At 50.2% G+C, this 21,265-nt stretch overlaps 2 protein-coding genes across 2 annotated transcripts; both read left to right on the top strand.

Annotated features, from left to right (window-relative positions):
• The first annotated feature begins 292 nt into the window (after nucleotides 1-292).
• Nucleotides 293-7,736, top strand: LOC146257334 (A disintegrin and metalloproteinase with thrombospondin motifs 8-like). The gene is made up of 9 exons (XM_084673876.1): nucleotides 293-1,435; nucleotides 2,167-2,406; nucleotides 3,210-3,339; nucleotides 3,540-3,707; nucleotides 3,932-4,224; nucleotides 4,719-4,905; nucleotides 5,117-5,289; nucleotides 5,485-5,660; nucleotides 5,877-7,736. Exons 1-9 carry the CDS (start codon nucleotides 707-709, stop codon nucleotides 6,610-6,612), a joined length of 2,832 nt encoding a protein of 943 aa, XP_084530002.1. The 5' UTR covers nucleotides 293-706; the 3' UTR covers nucleotides 6,613-7,736.
• Nucleotides 7,737-8,237: 501 nt separating this feature from the next.
• On the top strand, nucleotides 8,238-18,914 carry zbtb44 (zinc finger and BTB domain containing 44). Its single transcript, XM_084673877.1, has 6 exons — nucleotides 8,238-8,661; nucleotides 10,654-11,778; nucleotides 11,979-12,063; nucleotides 12,296-12,447; nucleotides 14,204-14,504; nucleotides 15,152-18,914. The coding sequence occupies exons 2-6, from the start codon at nucleotides 10,695-10,697 to the stop codon at nucleotides 15,507-15,509; spliced, it is 1,980 nt and encodes a 659-aa protein (XP_084530003.1). The 5' UTR covers nucleotides 8,238-8,661; nucleotides 10,654-10,694; the 3' UTR covers nucleotides 15,510-18,914.
• The last annotated feature ends 2,351 nt before the right edge of the window (nucleotides 18,915-21,265 follow it).

Here is a 21,265-nt window from a genome sequence, read left to right as displayed (position 1 = left end):
TTGGCTATTAATCATTAATCTTTGTGAACACTTTAACGTTAACTATAGGCTATCTGAAAGGGGCCGTGGCTGTTTTGCTGTGAGGAAACCCATCCGCAAAGCAGCTCTGATGTGAGCTGTCAATCACCAGCAGCTCAGAAATAACTGACCGCCGGACCTTCAGCTATGCGTAGTATGGACGCCCCGCTGTACCGAGTTAATAATAGGGCCGGGGTTGTCAGGCTGTTTCTGGGGAGGAGTGTCGGTCCATTCTCACTTGGCCCCTTTATCACACTCTCTCATGAGGCGCGAGTGGGAGGAGAGTTTCCAGCAACCAGGGATATCAAAAATACATCGCTTATGTCTGAAGAGTCGCAGTATATATACCTCAGCGGTGCTGCTTTGACCAGCAGCTTCCCCGGTTCTACAGTAATAGGATGACAACGCCAACAGCCTGTATACAGTTGGACTAAAACAAGCTGTAACATACAGTAAGGGGAACTGGCAGTTCATTATTGTTAATATAACGGTTTTATATAACGGAATCTGTTTTATTTTTAATTTTTATATCACTTAACTCTAGAAATAAAACGATTGATATTCATCTGATCACAAACGATTCTGGGGCTTCTATATTTGGAGATTATAGCTGCGCGCACATGGTCAACCAGTAACGGTAAATTTGTCTTACACTTACCAGAGTTTATTTTGATTACAAGGACAGAAGATGTGCTCGGTGTGGTGTTTAGTTTACTTGGCTCTGTGCATTCTCAACACTGCCGATTCAAACTCTTTTGAGTCCGAGGACATCGTTCCTATCCGTATAAACAGGAGAGGCGGTCGGTTCTGGAAGAGGAGTGAGGAGCAGCCGAGTTTCAGACTCAGTGCGTTCGGAAGAGATTTCACCCTCAACTTGGTCCCCGACACCAGCTTTCTATCGTCTTCGCTTACAATACAACGCATTAAAGCAAAAGATCCAAGCATTTTAGGCAGCTCCGCCGGTGACCAAGGACAGGCGGACCTGCACAAGATGATCAACCAGACGGAAGAAAGCAAAGAGCACATGATGGATTGTTTCTTCTCTGGGACCGTGGACAACAAACAGAACTCCGTGGTAGCTGTCAGTTTATGCCACGGCATTATCGGGTCGTTCATAACTGAAGGAAACGAATACACGATAGAACCCAAAGTAATGGGTTCAGGGAGGCTCGAACGCTCTACTGAACAGATACACGTTATCAAGAGGAGAAAGTCACAGAAACCCCCTGGAGGGCTCTCTGATCGCCTGAACGAGGAAAATATTATAATACAAGACGTGGAGACTTCATCTCTCAAAGCTGAGGAAGGCGGGCAGGGCGAACCGCGGCTGAAACGTTTCGTGTCAGCACCGCGCTTTATAGAGACGCTCGTGGTGGCTGATGCATCCATGACTCATTTGTATGGAGACGAAATACAGGTGAGATCTTAAAGCTGGTTTTCACGTCCACAGCAGGCTTTCATGTTTAAAATTGTCTGTTAGGAAGGCTGTAGCTTTACCAAAAAGTTAACGTTTGTAATTCGTGTATTTTTTATTTTGCATCAATCGTTGTTTTATAATTATAATTCATAGCATAATAATAATCAGGCTATTATTAATCTCAGAAAAATCAAACGTTGAGATGAAAATGAACCATTTATGAAAGATTGCAATGTTCAAAATGAGTACCAGTCAAGGTGTTGTTTTGGTGGTCACGTTTTGTCTGCCGCTCTCAGGGACGCTAGGTTAGAGTAGCCTTGGGGTGGTGATGGCGGTGTGGGGGGCTCTGGAGGAGTGGATGTGCTTATACTGCCCTCAGAGCAGGAAGGGGGGTGGCACTTACGGCGAAGGGGTGGGTTCACAACCCTCCTATAGTAGCAAGGAAAACTGAGGTCAGTCAGCGCACAGCAATGTCAGTTATGTTCAGTTCCACATTCCTGGGGAGTTACTCACTGCAGTCCTGAGTCCTGTTTCATCACCATCATTAACACCACCGCCAACAGAAAAAAAAATGAGGATCACCAAAACATCAGATGGTTCCTAATTTATTTGTAACAACCTTTGTGTGTGTCTGTTGTCTGTATGTGTGGATGTGTGTGCATGGAATCTTTGAATGTGTGTGTTGTGTCTTGCTATGTGTGCGTGGATGTGTGTGTGTGTTCCCTTCTCAGCTCTACATCCTAACCCTGATGTCCCTGGCCGCCCAGCTGTACCGCCACCCCAGTCTCAGGAGCCCGGTGACCCTGGTGGTGGTGCAGGTCCTCCTGGTCGAGGACCCCGAGGTGGGGCCCCAGCTCTCCAGTATCGCCGGCGTGGCCCTTAGGAACTTCTGCTCCTGGCAGCAGCTCTTTAACCCGCCCAGCCAGCGCCACCCACAACATTATGATACAGCTGTGCTGTTCACTAGAGAGGTAGGGTGTGTGTCTGTCTGTTTGTGTGTGTGTGCACAGCCTGTCTCGGGAGCCAGCTGTGAACGAGTGTCTGATCTTAATGGAAACATCGATATTGCAGTTTGTTTATTTCCTGCCCAACCGCATCTGCCCTACTAGCTTCAGTGTGGCCATAAATTAGTCGTCACGCTGACAGTCCAGATAATAACCCCCCCCCCCCCCCCCGCCCCGCCTCTCTCAGGAGGAGAGGACATCCCAGACTTGCCTGAAAAGACATGAGGCACATGCTGCAGTGCGTGTTCTGCTGGTATGTGAGGGATGTCTAAGCAGAACAAGGTGTACACTTCCATGCTGAGCTGGACCAACCAGCCATAGGTCCAGATGGGTTCTGGATCAGGGAGGGAGACTTGTGTCTGGTGGTTTGGGTTGGCGGACCAGGAAACATCTATCTTTGAGCCAGACTTGTTAGAGAAACGTTGTAGGAATCTCCTTGACACTCCTCACAGCTCCTCCCACGCAGCCTCAGCCGACTGCCAGAAATATTTATCTGCTTTTCTTTTATGATGGAAACATTGACAAACATGTTTCTTGAAGTGATGGTGAAAACAGAGGGACACAGAGGAGACAAGTAGAGCAAAGAGACCATCTGCTGAGCCAGACTCACTATGAGTCCTGGGGGGGGGGCTTGGCATGGCTGCCACGGGGGGAGGGGGTTTATCTCTTTAGACTCCAGTTGTATTGTGTGTATGGAGCAGGAATGAATTCCCTGGTACTGCACTGTGTCTGTTGTCTGCTGTTGATGTCTGCTGTTGTTTGTTGTCCAGGACATCTGTGGTCAGAGTTGTGACACGCTGGGCATGGCAGACGTGGGCACCATGTGTGACCCCAAGAGGAGCTGTTCCGTCATCGAGGACAATGGCCTCCAGGCCGCCTACACTGCTGCCCACGAGCTGGGTATGTCCACTTCCTGTTCCTGTTTGTCCTGCACAGCTGTTTGGTAGTAACATTCAAAGTGGAACTGATTTCTAATCTCTAAATTCCAATCTCAAAGTATAGATAGAATATGCCTGACTGTGAATGTTTTGTGTAGCCTTGCTGTAGTCTTACTAAGCAGACAGTGCCTCTCTAAATGTCCTTACATCCTGTCCCATCAGGCCACGTACTGAGCATGCCCCATGATGACTTCCCGACCTGTAAGCGTCTGTTTGGAGATGTGGGAGGAGGTCACATGATGGCTCCTCTGTTCGTCCACCTCAACCAGACCTTCCCCTGGTCACCCTGCAGCGCCCTCTACATCACAGAGTTCTTCGACAACGGACATGGTAGGTCATGCATTTCATCTTTTAGTTCCTTAACCATTTGGTTCTCTTTGGTTTTATTTGGTTCTGAATTGTTCTGTTTGGTTCTGTTGGCTGGTGTATGGGCTGTGGTGATTCGTTCGTTTGCGCAGTGCCAGATAATCCCAAATCTTTGTAAAATTGATCGTCAAGATGTTGCTCTTAGTATGATATTCACCTGTGCATCTGTCTGTGTGCCTGGCTCCTAGGTGACTGTCTGCTTGACCCCCCGGAGACAGTGCTGCCCCTCCCAAGAGAGAGGCCAGGCGTGGCCTTCAATCTGGACCGCCAGTGCCAGCAGGCCTTCGGAGAAGAGTACCTCCGCTGCCCTAACACCTCTGCCAGTGATCTCTGCAGCCAGCTCTGGTGCTGGCAGGAGGGTACCACCCTCTGCACCACCCGGAACTCCAGCCTCCCCTGGGCCGACGGCAGCATCTGCGGAGCCAACCGCACGTGCCTGGACGGGGAGTGTGTGTCCGACCTGGAAGCTACACGGCCTCGGGTAAGACTGGAACGCCTTACCTTACAAGGCTTGGCTAGGCAGCTTTTATGTGGTTTGGCCCTGACAGTGTGTCAGTGTGTCATTTGTTTACAGAACATGGCTGTTTACTAGAGAGGCTCTGTTTACTAGAGAGGCTCTGTTTACTAGATATCCTGTGTTTACCAGAGATCCTGGTCAACACTTTCAGTGGGATTCTCTTGATCAATTCAGACAAGCTGACACAATTATGCACTTACTGCTAACCACTAATAAAACCCCTGGAAAACACTGACTCTCTCTCGCTTCCTCTCTCTCACACACACTCACACACACTCTGTAGGTTATGTTAGTGGGTTGTGGCTGTGTGTCAGGATTGTTGGAGTCTGACAGAGCACGCGTGCGGAGCCTTTGCCCAGCCACAGCGCCAGGACCCAGTGGTTACAGTCCAGACTGTGGTGGGGTTGTCAAGGAGACCGCGGAAGCTCTAATAGGTCTCTGCTGTGCCTCTGTGCCAGGTGGCGTTAGACGGCGGCTGGGCAGCCTGGGGGCCGTGGCAACAGTGTTCTAGAACATGCGGAGGCGGGGTTGAGTTCTCGTACCGGGAGTGTTCTGATCCAGTTCCTCAGAATGGAGGGCAGTACTGCACGGGCCAGAGAGTCCAGTACCAGTCCTGTAACACCCAGCCCTGCCAGCAGAACCAAGGTACGCCCTCGGGAACTCTACTGGAGCCTGCTTTGTTGCGGATGCTAACAACCCGTAACAACCTGGTTACCATGAACTTTCATTAGTGTCATCTGTTGGTCTTTGGCATGTTGTGTTGTGTGCAGTTGAAATTGAAGTTCATGACTTGAATGTTTCTACCCTGAAGTTGGACCATGCCTCATCCCCCTCTCTTTCCCCCTTCATTCCCCAGGGAAGAGCTTTAGGGAGGAGCAGTGTGAGAAGTACAACCGCCCCGTCCACTTTGACTTCCATGGTAACGCGAAGCAGTGGATCCCTAAGTACACTGGCGTGTCTCCGAGGGACCGGTGTAAGCTGGTCTGCCGGGCCCAAGGCAGCAGCGAGTTCAGGGTGTTTGAGGCCAAGGTGAGCATATCTGTTCACTCAGCACTCATGACCACCAGTCTAGGCTGGAGACTAAACCAGCTCCTGCCACAGATGAAGCTGCACCTGGGAGAGGAGAGGTGCTGACAGCTGTGTGCAGCTGGATGTAGGCTATGCATAGTGTATAGCTGCGTGTGTGTGACTGAGTGTGTCGTCATGTGGCTCTGTGTTGTGCAGGTGGTGGACGGCACCACGTGCGGTCCAGATACCACGGCGGTGTGTGTCCGGGGCCAGTGTGTGAAGGCAGGCTGCGACCTTGTGATCAGCTCCAGTAAGAAGATGGACAAGTGTGGTGTGTGTGGCGGCACAGGCCTGAGCTGCAGGAAGATCACTGGATCCCACAGCAGAGCCACGTAAGGACACTGACTGCACTGCTCTGTGAACCAGATGTCACAATCATAACAACTGGCAACAGTGTTAAAGTGTGGTAAATGTCAACATTTACAAAGCAGATGTGTTTTTACTGGATGATACATCATATGAATAAGTACTGTGTGACGGCTAGTAGCAGCCTAACAACAACTTGCTGTCTGTCAGTAACAGTAACTTCCTGTCTGTCAATGTCGCAGGTATGGCTATGATGATGTGGTCACCATCCCTGCTGGCGCCACCAACATCGACATCAAGCAGCGCAGTCACAGGGGCGTGAAACACGACGGCATTTACCTGGCGGTGCGGCGGGAGGACGGCGGCTACGTGCTGAACGGTAACTTCTCTGTGTCCACGGTGGAGCAGGACGTGGCGGTGGCGGGGGCGGTGCTGAAGTACAGCGGCTCCTCCACCACACTGGAGAGGATCCAGAGCTTCCAGACGCTTCGCCAGCCTCTCACCATCCAGCTGCTGGCCACCGGAATGGATGCAAACCCTCCCAAGATCAAATACACATTCTTCATCCCTCGGGACACACCATTCATCAAGCCCAAGGACAGGAAAACATCCCTGCATATGATCCAGCCATTTGGCATGCCAGAATGGGTTCTGGGAGAATGGTCAGAGTGCTCTAAGAGCTGTGGTTCTGGCTGGTCCAGGAGGAACGTGGAGTGTCGAGACAGTGCTGGGTTCCTGTCCAGTCAGTGTGACAGGGACCTGAAGCCCTCAGACATCCGGGCATGTGGAGACCTGCCCTGCCCGATCTGGCAGATGGGACCTTGGTCTTCATGCTCTCGAACTTGCGGAGCCGGGCAACGCCAACGAAGCGTGGTGTGTCTGGACTACACCGGGAAGATGGTGACGGAGGAGAGGTGTGACCCTGCAAAGCAGCCAGAGCCAGTCTCTGGAGAGTGTCTGAACCAGGAGTGTCTCTGAGGACTGGAGGGCTAGGGAGTGGTGGAGAGGGAGGTTAGGGACAAAACCCGACCCCCACCTCTAACCTGACTGACTGAGCCTTGAGAAGAACAGGGAACAGGGTGCATCAGTACTGGGACAGGTGCCATCATTACATGTTAATAGTCAATGAGCCTCAGTAGATTTTTTGTTAATTCATGAATGTTTGAGAACCACTATTGTGTTTGAACCAAGTGAGATCTACCTCATGTTGTAGATACTAGTTTTTTGTTTGTAAGTAGGTGAACGTACTGTGTTTGTTGCTTTGTTGCAAGCGGTACATGACATTTTTTAACTGTATAAAGAAAAAAATTGTTTCACTTTAGAAGAGAAAACCTCCTGGCCAGATTCTCCACATCTCCTTTTCATACTCACCCCCTCACATCAGTTCCCCCTCATCCCACCAGATCCCAGTGTAGCCCCCGTCCCAGCCTAGACCACAGACTAGACCACAGACTAGAACACAGCCTAGAATACAGGGTAGAACTAGCTGTCAGTGGTGTTGTAGGAGTGGGTTCACTTGTACTGCCACAAAGATAAAATCAAACAGTTAGGTTACTTCATGAGACCTGAGACATGAGTGTTCATTAACCCAGTTTACACAGCCTTTGTGTAAGAGCCTAAATTTGCATCTAGATTCTAGAAGAAACCAGTCTGAGAGACAAGGGACTTTTCCTCAGACGAGCAGCGGCGTCTCCTAGGTTGATGCAGGTGGTAGGGATGGATGAAGACCATCTGAGAAGCAAGTCACTATAGAGATGTTATAAGTTATATCAAACAAAATACTTTTCATTGCATATCAACCAATTTTATTTTGTGCGTGATATATTATTTTTAGCTAATTTGGTGTTCTGTTGTTTCCAGTTCTCTTTGTGTTTAAGTCTATTTATCATTCCCACATACAGTAGCCTATGTCATAAACCCAAAGAGACAAAACATGCTATCCCTTCAGTGAAGGACCTGTTTAATTACTTTTACAGCTTCCTTTTCAAGCTATTTATTTTTTGTAAAGTTTTCACTACGGACATATTTTAACCTTTTAGCGATGCAATGCTGCTGTCTTTGATATTTATAGCCTACGTCTACAATAAAATGGTCAAATTCAACATGTGTTCATCTTATGGGATCTTGCTGTATAGGTTATTCCAACATTTCACATTTTCCCAGGCAGCTGTCATGTCTGCAGGACCAATACAGACCCATGATGCTGAAGTCACGATCCTGCGCCCCACTCTATGCAAGTATGCCTTTCCCTGGAGTCCTTGGTCAACAGCAGATGGGTGCAAAGTTCATACCCCAGGGCGAATGGACGCCACAAGATCTTCATCATTGCTTCAAACATTGATAATATTTTGGCCAGCTTAAATGGTTAAAGGGTACAACAATAATACGCCTACTTGAAACAGGACCCCGCTAATAAGACCATTAGTGTTGACAGATCAGACAAAGGTGAGACTTTTCAGTACGCAAAAGCATGCCCAAGGTGTCTGTTCATCGGCCTCTGAATTCAACTTTCAACAATATAGATTATCGAAAGTCTTTTCTTATTACGTTTCTATAACCATAATGTGATTATGAAAAAAAAAATCTTAATGATATGCCCTCAAATCATGTGCTGCCCATAGGGTGCTGACTGACAAGTTGGCGCTGCTGCGCGCTGCATTATGGGACATAGCGTACAGAAAGGGATTTGCCAAAAAGGAGCCAAAAACCTTGAAGAAACGAAACGGCTTATTAAGTTTTTACTACTGGCCAGGGTAGTATTAGTGGTTTGAAATACTAATGTAAATGTCGTAGCTAGCTACGTCTGGTTCCCGAATGCCTCTGAAATACAAGGAATGAGAGGCAACAAGCTAAAGCGGCAGGGATAACACAGCCCCGCTCCGCTGTCGTTCGGTGCTTTGTGCGTGCCTGTCTGCACGCCTGCCCGGTTGGAGTGTGTTTACATCGGCTGAGTCGGACTCCTCCACCCGAGGCCCATCCGAAATTTTCCGCAGGCCTGCCCACATAGCCTTGATTGACGGTTATAAGGTAACGTACGTCGCACCGTCCTGTAATTAATTATTAACAATAAAGGTCGTAGCTTTGCTGCTAGCTTTCTGAGTGCCGTCATCTTTATCGTGATAGCATCAGCTAGGTAGCACTAGCTAGCGTTACCTGTCCTATCACTTGCTACGTCATGTGTCTTACATTTGATGGGTTGTAGACTGGCTACGTTTTAGTGGCAGCTCAGTGTAGGCTTGGGTCTTGTTTTCTGAACAATTACATTTGACGACTGCTAGCTATTTACCCATACATGCGTGGAGTGTTGATGTAAACAAAATGAAAGTAACCGACTAAACCGAACCACGCCCCTTTTTTCTCTAAACACCATCAGCGTTTGAGCATGGTGATTTTGACTTTCCTCAGTATGTACGGTGTTAGGTTCGACTATTTAGTTTGTCTCGGCGTTGCAGTCATCGATCCACAGGGATGGTTGACTGCAGTATGACGAAATTCAGAGAAAGTTTTTAGTGAGACAGATAATTGGATATCAGCCTGGATACCGACTAACTCTCAAACTCTAAAGCAGACAGCTGTTTCGCTGCGTCTCAGTTCTACCTGAGCTGTGAATCAAGATGTTGTCTCAGAAAGGCATGACTCTTTTGCCTGTGCTGCTGGTTTGTGAAGATCCTTAATTGGTCAGACTATAAGGTACATTTACTGCACATTGCAATGGTGCTGAAGGTGGGGCTGTAATTACCAGCTCAACCCACCCAAACCCTCTACCCACTGCACATAAGAGGATTTACACAGGCAGTCCCAACAACCCTGGCTACATGCACTACATGCTACATGACATAATCATTTCACTATAGTACAGTCTTAAATAGAATGTCACAGTGCCTTTTATTTAAGGCCCCTTTCAACTTAGTCCAGCCCGGTGAGATTCAGCCTTGTATCGCAGGCCAGTTTATCCCAAGACCAGTCCAGCCATGGGAAGCATATTTCAGCATTGCCTAGAAAACCCAACCCAGTCTAGTCCAGTTTAACCCAGGAGTTATTTCTCTTTCATCATGGCTGTGTTTGAGGGAGAGCGCTTTCCTTGCGCGAGCCCCTGGAACAGCGAGCGTTTGATGGACACTCTGGTTAGGGTCGGCATGCAGCAGCTTCAGCCAGCGTCCTACACAGCTGGGCCCTCCGCCACCTGGCCTCCTCATGGACCTGCTTCTCACTACGGCATCTGCTCTCTTATGTAACTTAACATTTCATCCGACTCCTGCCTACCGACTCCTTCCTTTCCTCCCCCTCTCTCCCCCAGTCCCCTCTCATTCCTCCCCCTCTCTCCCCCAGTCCTCTCTCTTTCCTTCTCTCTCTCCCTCCTCTTTGAATACTGGACAGGCTATCTGTGTTTGCCTCCACCATCTCACAATCTGTCAGTGAGTTTACACCAACATGCTTTGAAGCTGGATGTCTTTCTGAAGAGTTATTGTGTGATGGACACAACAGTTCCCTGGCTCAGTGTCTGTCCAGCTGAGGAAGGCTCCAGTCATGCCATGAATAAATGCAGCAGTTCCCTCCGGTGGCCTGGGCCTTTCAGTAGGGATGGACATTCAGAACTATTTTACATAGACAAACTATATTGTTATTTTTCTTTTGGAAGTTTTGATCATTATTTGCGTCATTTATTTTCAGTGAATTTTGTCCAGCTGTCGCAGTCAGTGTGAGAACACCATGTTCCACCTGAGAGCCTCTGGCTGCTTCTCTGTCTCCTGCAAGCATCTCTGTTCTAGCCTCACATGCTCCTATTTTTAGCTGGGATGCCGGAGTTAATATTTTACACTGTTCCCACATCTTATCAGAACATGAAAAAAAGAATAATAATTGGGTCGTGATTCTACTCATTGTTTATGAGCTATGTTCAAAAAATGTGTCCCAAAGGTTCATATCAATCCAACCTTCGCGTGAGTTTAAATGAAGCCACAGCTGCTGTTATGTTGCTATTTCATCCGAACTAACTCTCATGGCTGTTCCCTCCTGCAGGTCCCGCCCCCTCCACCTTGCCCCCCTCCCCAGCCCAGACCATGGGGGTGAAGACGTTCACCCACAGCTCGCCCTCCCACAGCCAAGAGATGCTGGAGAAGCTCAATGCTCTGCGTAGCCAGGGTCACCTGTGCGACGTCACCATCCGCGTCCAGGACCAGCTTTTCCTGGCGCACCGCGTGGTGCTGGCCTGCTGCAGCGACTTTTTCCGCTCGGCGTTGCTGGGCCGCGGTCCCGACGAGCCCGACCCGGCTGTGCTGGAGCTGCACCACGTCACCGTCAGCGGCTTCACCCCCCTGCTGGAGTACGCCTACACCTCCACCCTCTCCATCAGTACGGAGAACATCATAGACGTGCTGGCAGCTGCCAGCTACATGCAGATGTTCTCCGTGGCCAGCACCTGCTCCGACTTCATGAAGTCCAGCATCCTGTGGAGCCCCGGGGGCCTGGGGGGGCCCGGGGGCCTGGGGGGGCCCGGGGGGGGCCTGGGTGGGGACAAGCCCCAAGACCCCGCCCCCGAGGGAGCCTCCTCAGGGCTGACGCCGCTGGACGGGAGCCTGTCGCCCGTGTCCTCCGACTGCAGCATCATGGAGCGGAACATCCCCGTGTGCCGCGAGTCGCGCCGCAAGCGCAAGAGCTTTGTCATGATGTCACCGGAGAGCCCTCTGAAATGCCCCTCGCAGATGATTTCCTCCTCCCCCCAGGTGGCCAACCCCTCCCCTTCCTTCTCCGAGGCCTCCGGCCAGCCCGTGGACTCCTCGCTGGCCTTCCCCTGGACCTTCCCCTTCGGCCTGGACCGTCGCTTCCACCCCGACAAACCCAAGCAGCCTGAGAGCCCCCGAGGCCTGGATCAGATGGGTGTGGCCGGGACGGCGGGGCCCGAGGTGGGTCGCAGGCTGAGCGAATTCCTGTCGTGTGAAAGCGGGAAGGCATCGTCGTCCCTGGCGACGGAGGAGGAGGAGGACGTTAGGGTTAAGGTGGAGCGCCTCAGTGATGAGGAAGTGCAGGAGACGTGCTCACAGCCAATCAGCGCCTCCCAGAGCTCTCTGAGCGACCAGCAGACTGTGCCGGGAAGCGAGCAGGTGCAAGAGGACCTCCTGATCAGCCCCCAGTCCTCTTCTATAGGTACTGACCCCTGACCCTAACCTCTGGTCCCTAGTCCTCTTATATATGCACTGACCCCCCTGACATCTAATTCTTAGTTCTCGTCTACATGTACTGCCTTCTGATTCTGACCCTGAGTCCTTTTTATGTTGCTGTAATATGAACCTGTGATGGTGCGATGGTGTTGCCATAGTAACAGCCTGCGTGTTGCCGTTCTGCAGGGTCTATGGACGAGGGCGTGTCAGAAGGCCTACCCTCAATGCAGAGCACAGCCAATCCTGGAACCCATGCCGATGACGAAGATAGGTAACGATATGATTGGAGGATGTTTGAGGGAACTTGTTGATCTGAACCATTCTATCCAGTCTGTGGCCCTAGTCCTTATACACCCAGGTGTCTGGCTGTGTTAGAACCTAGTCCATATCGTCCCTCTAGGTCCAGGTATCTCGGGCCCTGCACCAGAGAGGGGAGTTGGCACGCTGGGTTGGTGGTGCTGGTCAGCAGGGTAGCAGGTGAAGGTTCTGCTTGTGTGTTGCAGGTTGGAGAGCCTGCAGTATCCCTACCACCTGTACATCAGCCCGTCAGCCAGGCCGGGGGCCAACGGCCCGGAGAGACCCTTCCAGTGCCCCACCTGCGGGGTCCGCTTCACACGCATCCAGAACCTCAAGCAGCACATGCTCATACACTCCGGTAGGTAGTGTGTGTGCGGTAGGTCGTGTGTGTGTGGTAGTGTGTGTGTGCGGTAGGTAGTGTGTGTGTGTTAGTGTGTGTGTGTGTGCGGTAGGTATTATTTCCTCCGGGTCTGTTAGGGGCAGAGAGAGGCATGTTCATATTTATCGCGACCCGGAGTTTGAACAGTCTGGTGACTTCTGATGATGTCAGCACAGCCTGGGGTCCTGCCCGATTCCTCACAACTGGGTTTACCTTGCCTCCTACCTGTGGCAGGCAGAGAAAGCAAGGAGGGTAGCAGACAGGCAGCATGACATGAGAGGGGGGGGGTGAGGTGAGGTGAGACGAGACAGACAGGGCCAGAGAGAAACAGGCAGGGGAGGTGAGACAGACAGGGCCAGAGAGAAACAGGCAGGGGAGGTGAGACAGACAGGGCCAGAGAGAAACAGGCAGGGGAGGTGAGACAGACAGGGTCAGAGAGAAACAGGCAGGGGAGGTGAGACAGACAGGGCCAGAGAGAAACAGGCAGGGGAGGTGAGACAGACAGGGCCAGAGAGAAACAGGCAGGGGAGGTGAGACAGACAGGGCCAGAGAGAAACAGGCAGGGGAGGTGAGACAGACAGGGCCAGAGAGAAACAGGCAGGGGAGGTGAGACAGACAGGGCCAGAGAGAAACAGGCAGGGGAGGTGAGACAGACAGGGCCAGAGAGAAACAGGCAGGGGAGGTGAGACAGACAGGGTCAGAGAGAAACAGGCAGGGGAGGTGAGACAGACAGGGCCAGAGAGAAACAGGCAGGGGAGGTGAGACAGACAGGGTCAGAGAGAAACAGGCAGGGGAGGTGAGACAGACAGGGCCAGAGAGAAACAGGCAGGGGAGGTGAGACAGACAGGGCCAGAGAGAAACAGGCAGGGGAGGTGAGACAGACAGGGCCATTTCAGGGAACAGTAATTTGGGAACACTCAAGGCTGTGTTCCCGTCTGCTGACATCGGAAAAATGTGCTCATCATGAGTGTGTACACATAGACACGTACACACACACACACACACACTAACACACAGACATACACACAGAGAGGGAGAACAGGGGAGCGTGTATCTATATATACTTAAGTTTCAGTATGTGGAATGTGGAACAAAGGTCCCATGATGTGCAGAACCAAGCTGCTGTACCCAGGAAGGAGCTCCCTGTAACCACAGTAACTCCCTGTAACCACAGTAACTCCCTGTAACCACAGTAACTCCCTATAACCGCAGTAACTCCCTGTAACCACAGTAACTCCCTGTAACCACAGTAACTCCCTGTAACCACAGTAACTCGCTGTAACCACAGTAACTGCCTGTAACCACAGTATCCCAATGTAACCACAGTATCTTCTGTAGCCACAGTAACTGCCTGTAACCACAGTAACCCAATGTAACCACAGTAACTCCCTGTAACCAAGGAGTGACTCCTGGACCTGGACAGGTAACAGTGAGTGTCTGAGGCTCCATGTTGACCTGGAGAGAGAGTGAGTGAGGAGACAGAGTGGTCCAGTATCTCTCTCCCATGGGGCATTCATGAACCCCGTAAATAAACCAGACAACTGGGAGGTCAGCCATCCAGATGGTCTGTGGGCCTCTCTTGGTTTTGTCCTTTGTCTTAAAGCCAACAACCTGCCATGTCCCTGTCTGTCTGTCTGTCTGTCTGTCTGTCAGAAGGGACCAAAGGCAGAGGCTCCCTGCATGCATGTGTTCACATTGTCTGTTCTTCTCTAATATCTGTCTCTCTCTCCCCAAGGCATTAAGCCCTTCCAGTGTGATCGCTGTGGGAAAAAGTTCACACGGGCCTACTCCCTAAAGATGCACCGGCTCAAGCACGAAGGTAAACGCTGTTTCCGGTGCCAGATATGTAGTGCCACCTTCACCTCCTTCGGTGAATATAAGCACCACATGAGGGTCTCCCGACACATAATCCGCAAGCCGCGGATTTACGAGTGCAAAACGTGTGCCGCCATGTTCACCAACTCTGGCAATTTAATTGTTCACCTGAGGAGTCTGAACCATGAGGCGTCCGAACTAGCAAACTACTTCCAGAGCAGGTGAGGAGTCCTCTAGAACTTCCCCCTTCCTACCCAGCTCAAGCAGCAGGGGGTGCTCTCCTGGCCTTTGGGCCTTCATAGTGGAGCCTGAGGTGGTGTTCAGACAGACAGCTACCTGTATTAGACGTGCTGATGTTCAGACAGACAGCTACCTGTATTAGACATTCCTGAGTTCAGACAGACAGGCTGGTGTTCAGACAGACAGGCTGGTGTTCAGACAGACAGACTGGTGTTCAGACAGACAGGCTGGTGTTCAGACAGACAGGCTGGTGTTCAGACAGACAGGCTGGTGTTCAGACAGACAGGCTGGTGTTCAGACAGACAGGCTGGTGTTCAGACCGACAGGGACTGATCTCTTTCTGTGGGATAACTGAGATGGTGTGCATGAGAGACAGACCCATCAGGACACTACGGTCTGAGATCTCTGGCGTTTCCCCATGGCCAGCTAGCTCTGTATTCATGTGTCTAATCTACTGATGGTGCACCCGTGGGTATGCTTCTGGTTCCAACCCTGTCTTTGTTCTGTTTTTCCCTCCATCTCCATCTCATCCTCTCTTATCTCTCTCTCGTCTCCGTCTCATCCTCGCTCTGTCTCCCTCTTTGCTCCTCTCTCTTCCCATCCTCCCTTTACTCTCCCTCTCACGCAGTGATTTCCTCGTGCCCGACTACCTGAGCCAGGTGCAGGAGGAGGGGTCTCTGGGTCAGTATGAGGAGCTGGGGGAGGAGCCTGGCTTCTCTGGCCCCTCCTCCTCCTCAGTCCAGCTGCCCGTCATCTCCCAGGTCTCCTCCTCCACCTCTGGCTGCGAGGGTGGCCTCCTGTCCCTGGATCCCCCGGACCCCCCGGATCCCCTGGAGGCCCCGGCCCTAAAGCAGGAGCAGGAGGCTGGGGTGTGCGAGGGGCTGAAGTCCCCCCCCTGCTCCTCCAGCCACAGCACGTCCCCGGACGGCTCCCAGGTGGAGGATTTGTCCCACATAAAGGAGCTGGATGCCATCACCATAGAGTGACCACCTCCCGGTCCCCCCTAAGCCACACCCTATCATGCCACACTTGCTCTCAGCCAATCCTTGCCCCGCCTTTGGAAAGTGCCTGAGACTACGCCCCTTCCACAACAAGCACCATAACTATTACAAGTCTCGACTCTGAAACAAATCAGTCTTTTTTTTAAACACGTTTTTTTTACGCTCTTTTATGTGTTTATGTATTTTTTTCTTCAGTACTTTTGCTTTCTGCAAGCCGTCAATGTTACTGGATATTGTTAATTGCAAGAGCTGATTGTTTTAATATCTGAATGCTGTGTTGGATGTTGTAGAGTATGTTGGAATTGTGTTTGTGTGTTTCCTTTCTCCATATCAACACAGGGGAAAAAAAAATCTCTCTCTCTCTCTATATATATATATATGTGTATATGTATATGGGGGAAAAAGTTTTTCATCACTACGTCATCTACATGGCAAACTCTCATGGGAGATATCAGAAAGAGACACAGCAGAGCCTGGGAGATTTTCTGAGATGGTTTAGTGTGATGGATTGGAAGACAGTTTTGTACAACAGATAAACAATATACATGTATTTTTTGTTTTTTAATTTTGTTAGATAAAACCTGTCGGTTTGTCTTATAGATCTAGTTTATGGGTCCCTGTATCCTCTTCCCTTCCCTTGTCTGGTCCTGGTCTGGTCCTGGTCCTGGTCGGGTCCTGGTCGGGTCCTGGTCTGGTCCTGGTCTGGTCCTGGTCTGGTCCTGGTCCTGGTCTGGTCCTGGTCTGGTCCTGGTCCTGGTCCTGGTCTGGTCCTGGTCTGGTCCTGGTCTGGTCCTGGTCCTGGTCTGGTCCTGGTCTGGTCCTGGTCCTGGTCCTGGTCTGGTCCTGGTCCTGGTCTGGTCCTGGTCTGGTCCTGGTCTGGTCCTGGTCCTGGTCTGGTCCTGGTCTGGTCCTGGTCTGGTCCTGGTCTGGTCCTGGTCCTGGTCCTGGTCTGGTCCTGGTCGGGTCCTGGTCGGGTCCTGGTCTGGTCCTGGTCTGGTCCTGGTCGGGTCCTGGTCGGGTCCTGGTCTGGTCCTGGTCTGGTCCTGGTCTGGTCCTGGTCTGGTCCTGGTCCTGGTCCTGGTCTGGTCCTGGTCTGGTCCTGGTCGGGTCCTGGTCGGGTCCTGGTCTGGTCCTGGTCTGGTCCTGGTCGGGTCCTGGTCCTGGTCCTGGTCTGGTCCTGGTCTGGTCCTGGTCTGGTCCTGGTCTGGTCCTGGTCGGGTCCTGGTCGGGTCCTGGTCTGGTCCTGGTCTGGTCCTGGTCTGGTCCTGGTCTCCTATTTGGGGCTGGAGTGTTTTGTAGAGGACAGTTTGAAATGTTTTGACCATATCCAGCCCTTTCAAGTCCAGCCCTTTCAAGTCCTGCCTGGTCACGTCCTATCCTCCCAGGAAGGTAAATCAGTTTTATATTTGCACATAGTTGTGCCCGAACAAGTCTCATGAAAGCCTGAAAGCATATGGGTTGACTCTACTGATATTTATTGCGTGGAAAGACATAACTAATCCAGTACATGAGTTTGACTGGTCTACAACGCAGGGGACAAGGTTGTCCTACAATCACAGGATGTTGACACCTGTCAAACAAACTGGTACAAACAATGTGCCCTCTAAATCGTAGTGCCATCTTCCTCGTTTCTGGGAGACTCCACCTCCTATTGGACCAAACCTGTTTTTGGGGGTGGGGCTGTAGCTATGACAACAGTAAAAGAGCGTTTATATGTAATACAAGCAACACTGTATGGTGCATCAAAGCAACTGGCCTTACTCTACACACGTGGAGAATTAAGATGCACACTAAACAATTTAAAGACATTTTCAGTTCTCATGTTTTTCTGCTTCTGCCCGCTTTGTGTGTGCTTCTGTGTGTTTTTATCTGTGTGTGTGTATTGTGTGTGTGCGCGCTTGTGCATTGCATACTTACGTACGTGTATTTCTTCATAGAATATTTTATAAAGAAACGCTGCTGTTTGTAGAAACAAAGTGCCCAGAGTGTGGTGAACCTGCCTGTTGTGTGCAATAAGAAGATAAGGTTGAAGAGGATATCCTGTCAGAGTAATAAGAGGTAGAATGTACTGTTTTGTTTCACTGTGTTCAAAATGTGACTGAAAACTAAGAAAAGTGAATCCTGAAATCAAGGTTCTGTGAAGTTTATGAAAGCAGTTTGTTTCATACAAATGTCATTTTTGGCATTTATTTTCGTTTAATGAAGTGCATGTTCATTTGGTATTTCTGTGCCTCTGAGAGCATGTGCTGCTTGCCGTCATCAGTTGGCTGTACATTGAGGCCTGGGTTAGGTCACTAGGTCAGCGAGGCCTGGGTGAGGTCACTAGGTCAGCAAGGCCTGGGTGAGGTCACTAGGTCAGCGAGGCCTGGGTGAGGTCACTAGGTCAGCGAGGCCTGGGTGAGGTCACTAGGTCAGCGAGGCCTGGATGAGGTCACTGGGTCAGCGAGGCCTGGGTGAGGTCACACAGTAATTTGCTGCCTCCTGCTATGGTGAAATATAGACTCAGTGATGTCATACCTGGCTAAGAAGGCTCCACCCACCAAGAATGAGATTCTCCCCTGCTGCCGGGATTGGCCAGTGTATCAGGTTGCCAGGGGCAACATTACACCTGCCGGGGCTGACAGGAAGTTGGGTGTCTTATTAAGTATATGCCTCTGGCCAGTATTTGGACAGGGCTGAGTCTTACCTTTACAGGTTCTCTATAGTTGAGCATGTCTTCTGTTTTCCTTCAAGACGTAGCTTCTCTTGTGCAATGTGTGAAAATATCTTACTTATACAGTATATGCCTTTTCAGTGTAAACATGTTATAGACACAGTACAGTACCTTTTCTGGTCCACAATGTTGGTTTAAATATGACGGTAGCTCTTATAACTATATATATATTATATTTTTGTGACTTTTTTGTATGACGGTTGCTGTTTTATGGGTATGCCATCTTTGGATAATCTTGTTTAATGTGAATCCAGAAGTGTGACTTCAAGGCCTGGTGTAGGCCTTGATGGGAGCAGAAGCACACCTGTGCATTGTATATTCTTAATACTGTAAGGTGCATTAAGACCAACCCTGCTTTGGATCAGTTAGAAAGCTGTTGTATATCGTGTCTATTTAATGTGTGGTTTAACCCGGTGGTTGGGGTCAGTACTACGATCTGTCCTGGCCAGTTTGTCCTGAGCAGGTGTTCCTGATGACGTCATGACTACGGTGTTTAGTTAGACTGTGGTGAGTGTAACTAGACGGCTCAAGAGAATCTTTGAGGTTGACTATTGGAAAACAGACGGAACCACTTTGTACTCTCACGGTATTGGTTGTTCCTGTTCCAGAGGGGGCGTGTCCTCTGTATGCAGCTCTGTATTTTAAAGTGCAACATGTAAATAAAGAGTTGAGTTGTCTGCCTCTCTCACTGAGTTATATACACACACACACACACACACACACACACTGGGACCAGTGCAGGGATCGTGTGCCTTTCTTACTTCTCCTCCAGCCTGTAAAACAGGCCGCTGGGATGGCACCATGTTCCCTGTAAACTTTTACAGCAGAGTCAGGAATGTGTTTGCGGATGCATTTATGACTTGTTTACATTGTGGCCTTATCTGTGGACATGCATGGTGTTAGGGTTAGGGCTAGGCCTGGACTACGCTACTGGACTGGGCCAGGCAGCATTGAGTAAGAGTTTTAACACTGAGAAAAGATGCTGAGAAAACACATGCATGGACACGCGCGCACACACACACTAACCTGCCAAAATATGTGTCATAGCTGCCTGGACTTTGTGCCAGGAAAACAACACACACAAACGATCATAGCTGCCATACATCAGTAATCAATGCACTGGAGGGTTTGATGGAATATTCCATTTCACTAACCATTCCCAGTGTCTGCAACCCTAATGGTCTCTACCACAGACTGCAGGGGGAGACCAGACCCCCTGCTGGTGGACTTCCAGACCCTCCTCTCCCCTTACCTCTGTTGATCCAAGACTTCAGGGGCTCAGTGACAGCTGTGATCTATCAGGAAGATCAGGTATCTACCAGAAGCATGGGGCACCACACCTGAGGGGAGGGGCGAGCGGGCACATGCATCCACTGGCACTGTTTCCATCCTGCCTACTAATCTCATTCGGTTTTTAATTCTTTCCACCATGACTCCAGTGAATTAAATCCCCTCTCTCTCTCTTGGAAAATCTTCATGCCAGACACAGAAAAGTACTGCCTTCATTCCTGCTGAAATTCCATTGGACACACGTGTATCTAGTAGATAGAGTGGAAGGTTGTTTGGGGGAGGGGTAAGGGTGGTAAACATGTGAGAGGGATGTCCATCCATTCATCTTACATAATAAACCCCCCAGCCCACCTTCCCTCCCCAAAATATCCACTTGATGGTCTGGGTTGCTGGTTACAGCTTCATCTGGTTTCATTGTTAGATTCCTAAAACTTGAGTTTGTGATGTGACATGTAGCAGCACAGCTGTGTTTTCAAACATCCCCCCACCTGGACACCACAACCCAGTAGGCAGACGTAACTAGTGGGTCGGACCTTGCTAAATGCTGCTGTAACCACTCCTGTCAATGAGTAGTCACACTGTATAGTGTAATATTGCCTGGCTTCTACCACTGTACAGCCTCCAGCCCTAAGTTTTCTGTCTCCCCTGGGGGCCATGTGAAGACAGAGGTAGGCCAGACAGCCAGATAAGACTGGGAAGGTATGGTCAGTTCTGGTTCTGAGGATTCTGGTGCTGCTACTGTGGAAGGGGCTAGAGCTTGCATGGTGAAAAGTGGATTCTTTCATTTTTATGGTTCTTTGAAATAATGCTGACCTAAACAGATGTACTGTGGATGGCAGTTATGGATGGACTGCTGGGGGTGTTTCAAAGGAGAGATGGGAGGGGGGCAGCTACTTGTGTGTGTATTCCGGGTAGTACTATCTGTCCTAGCAAGGTTTCACATGACCCTTAATCAGTCTGTATTCATTATATGTTGTGTGTCTGTGTTTACATGTGCAGTGTGTGATTGCATGTGTGGTGTGCGTTACTTCTCTCAGGCCTGTCCAGCTGGCAGGAAGCTCTGTTTTACAGGGAGTGATCTTCCAGAATATGCCTATATAAGGCCTCAATTTCTGGGCTTCTACTCTGGTACTATGTCTTTGTCTGGTCAGACTGAGTCTGCAGACAATAGTCTGTCTCCGTCTTCACAGACCATCTCTTCAGATGGATCATTATGGCAGCTGGACCATTCATCCACGTATGTAGTTTCTGCCACCTCAAAGTCTAGTCTAACAGGTGAACAGAGAGAGGCCTCCTCTTTCAGCTTCCTGGAACAGGAACTGGTAGGGCCAGAGCTGTTAAATACGAATGCCTGGGCAACCTGAATATCCCGCTTGTTGCTGTCTGGTCCTCTCCTCAAGTATTAATCCAGCTCTCCAGTTGATGGAAAACAGACAATCCCCAACATAATAACTTCATTTGAAGCCTATAAACTTGTTCCTGATCTTGAAAGCCATAAAGACTTATTTATGAGCCAAGCTGACAATGTGGAAACAGCATCAAGAGGAGAGAGAGAGGGCGAGAGAGAGAAAGAGAGAGGTGGGGAAAGAAGGAGAGAGATAACTGTCAGACATTGAGGTCTCAGAGTTGTTGGGTTGTGCTCTGCTCTACATCTGGTTGCAGTGTAGACCCTGCAGAGATGGGTCATCAGGAGGGATGCCTGCTAGCTGGCAGGCATGTGAGCTGTCTGTCGCCCTGT

Source organism: Hypomesus nipponensis, chromosome 15 (genome assembly GCF_054491055.1).
Source record: "Hypomesus nipponensis isolate SF chromosome 15, ASM5449105v1, whole genome shotgun sequence".
Taxonomy (NCBI): Eukaryota; Metazoa; Chordata; class Actinopteri; order Osmeriformes; family Osmeridae; genus Hypomesus; species Hypomesus nipponensis.
Note: the sequence above shows the minus strand (reverse complement) of the source record. Positions and strands in the feature narration are given on the sequence as shown.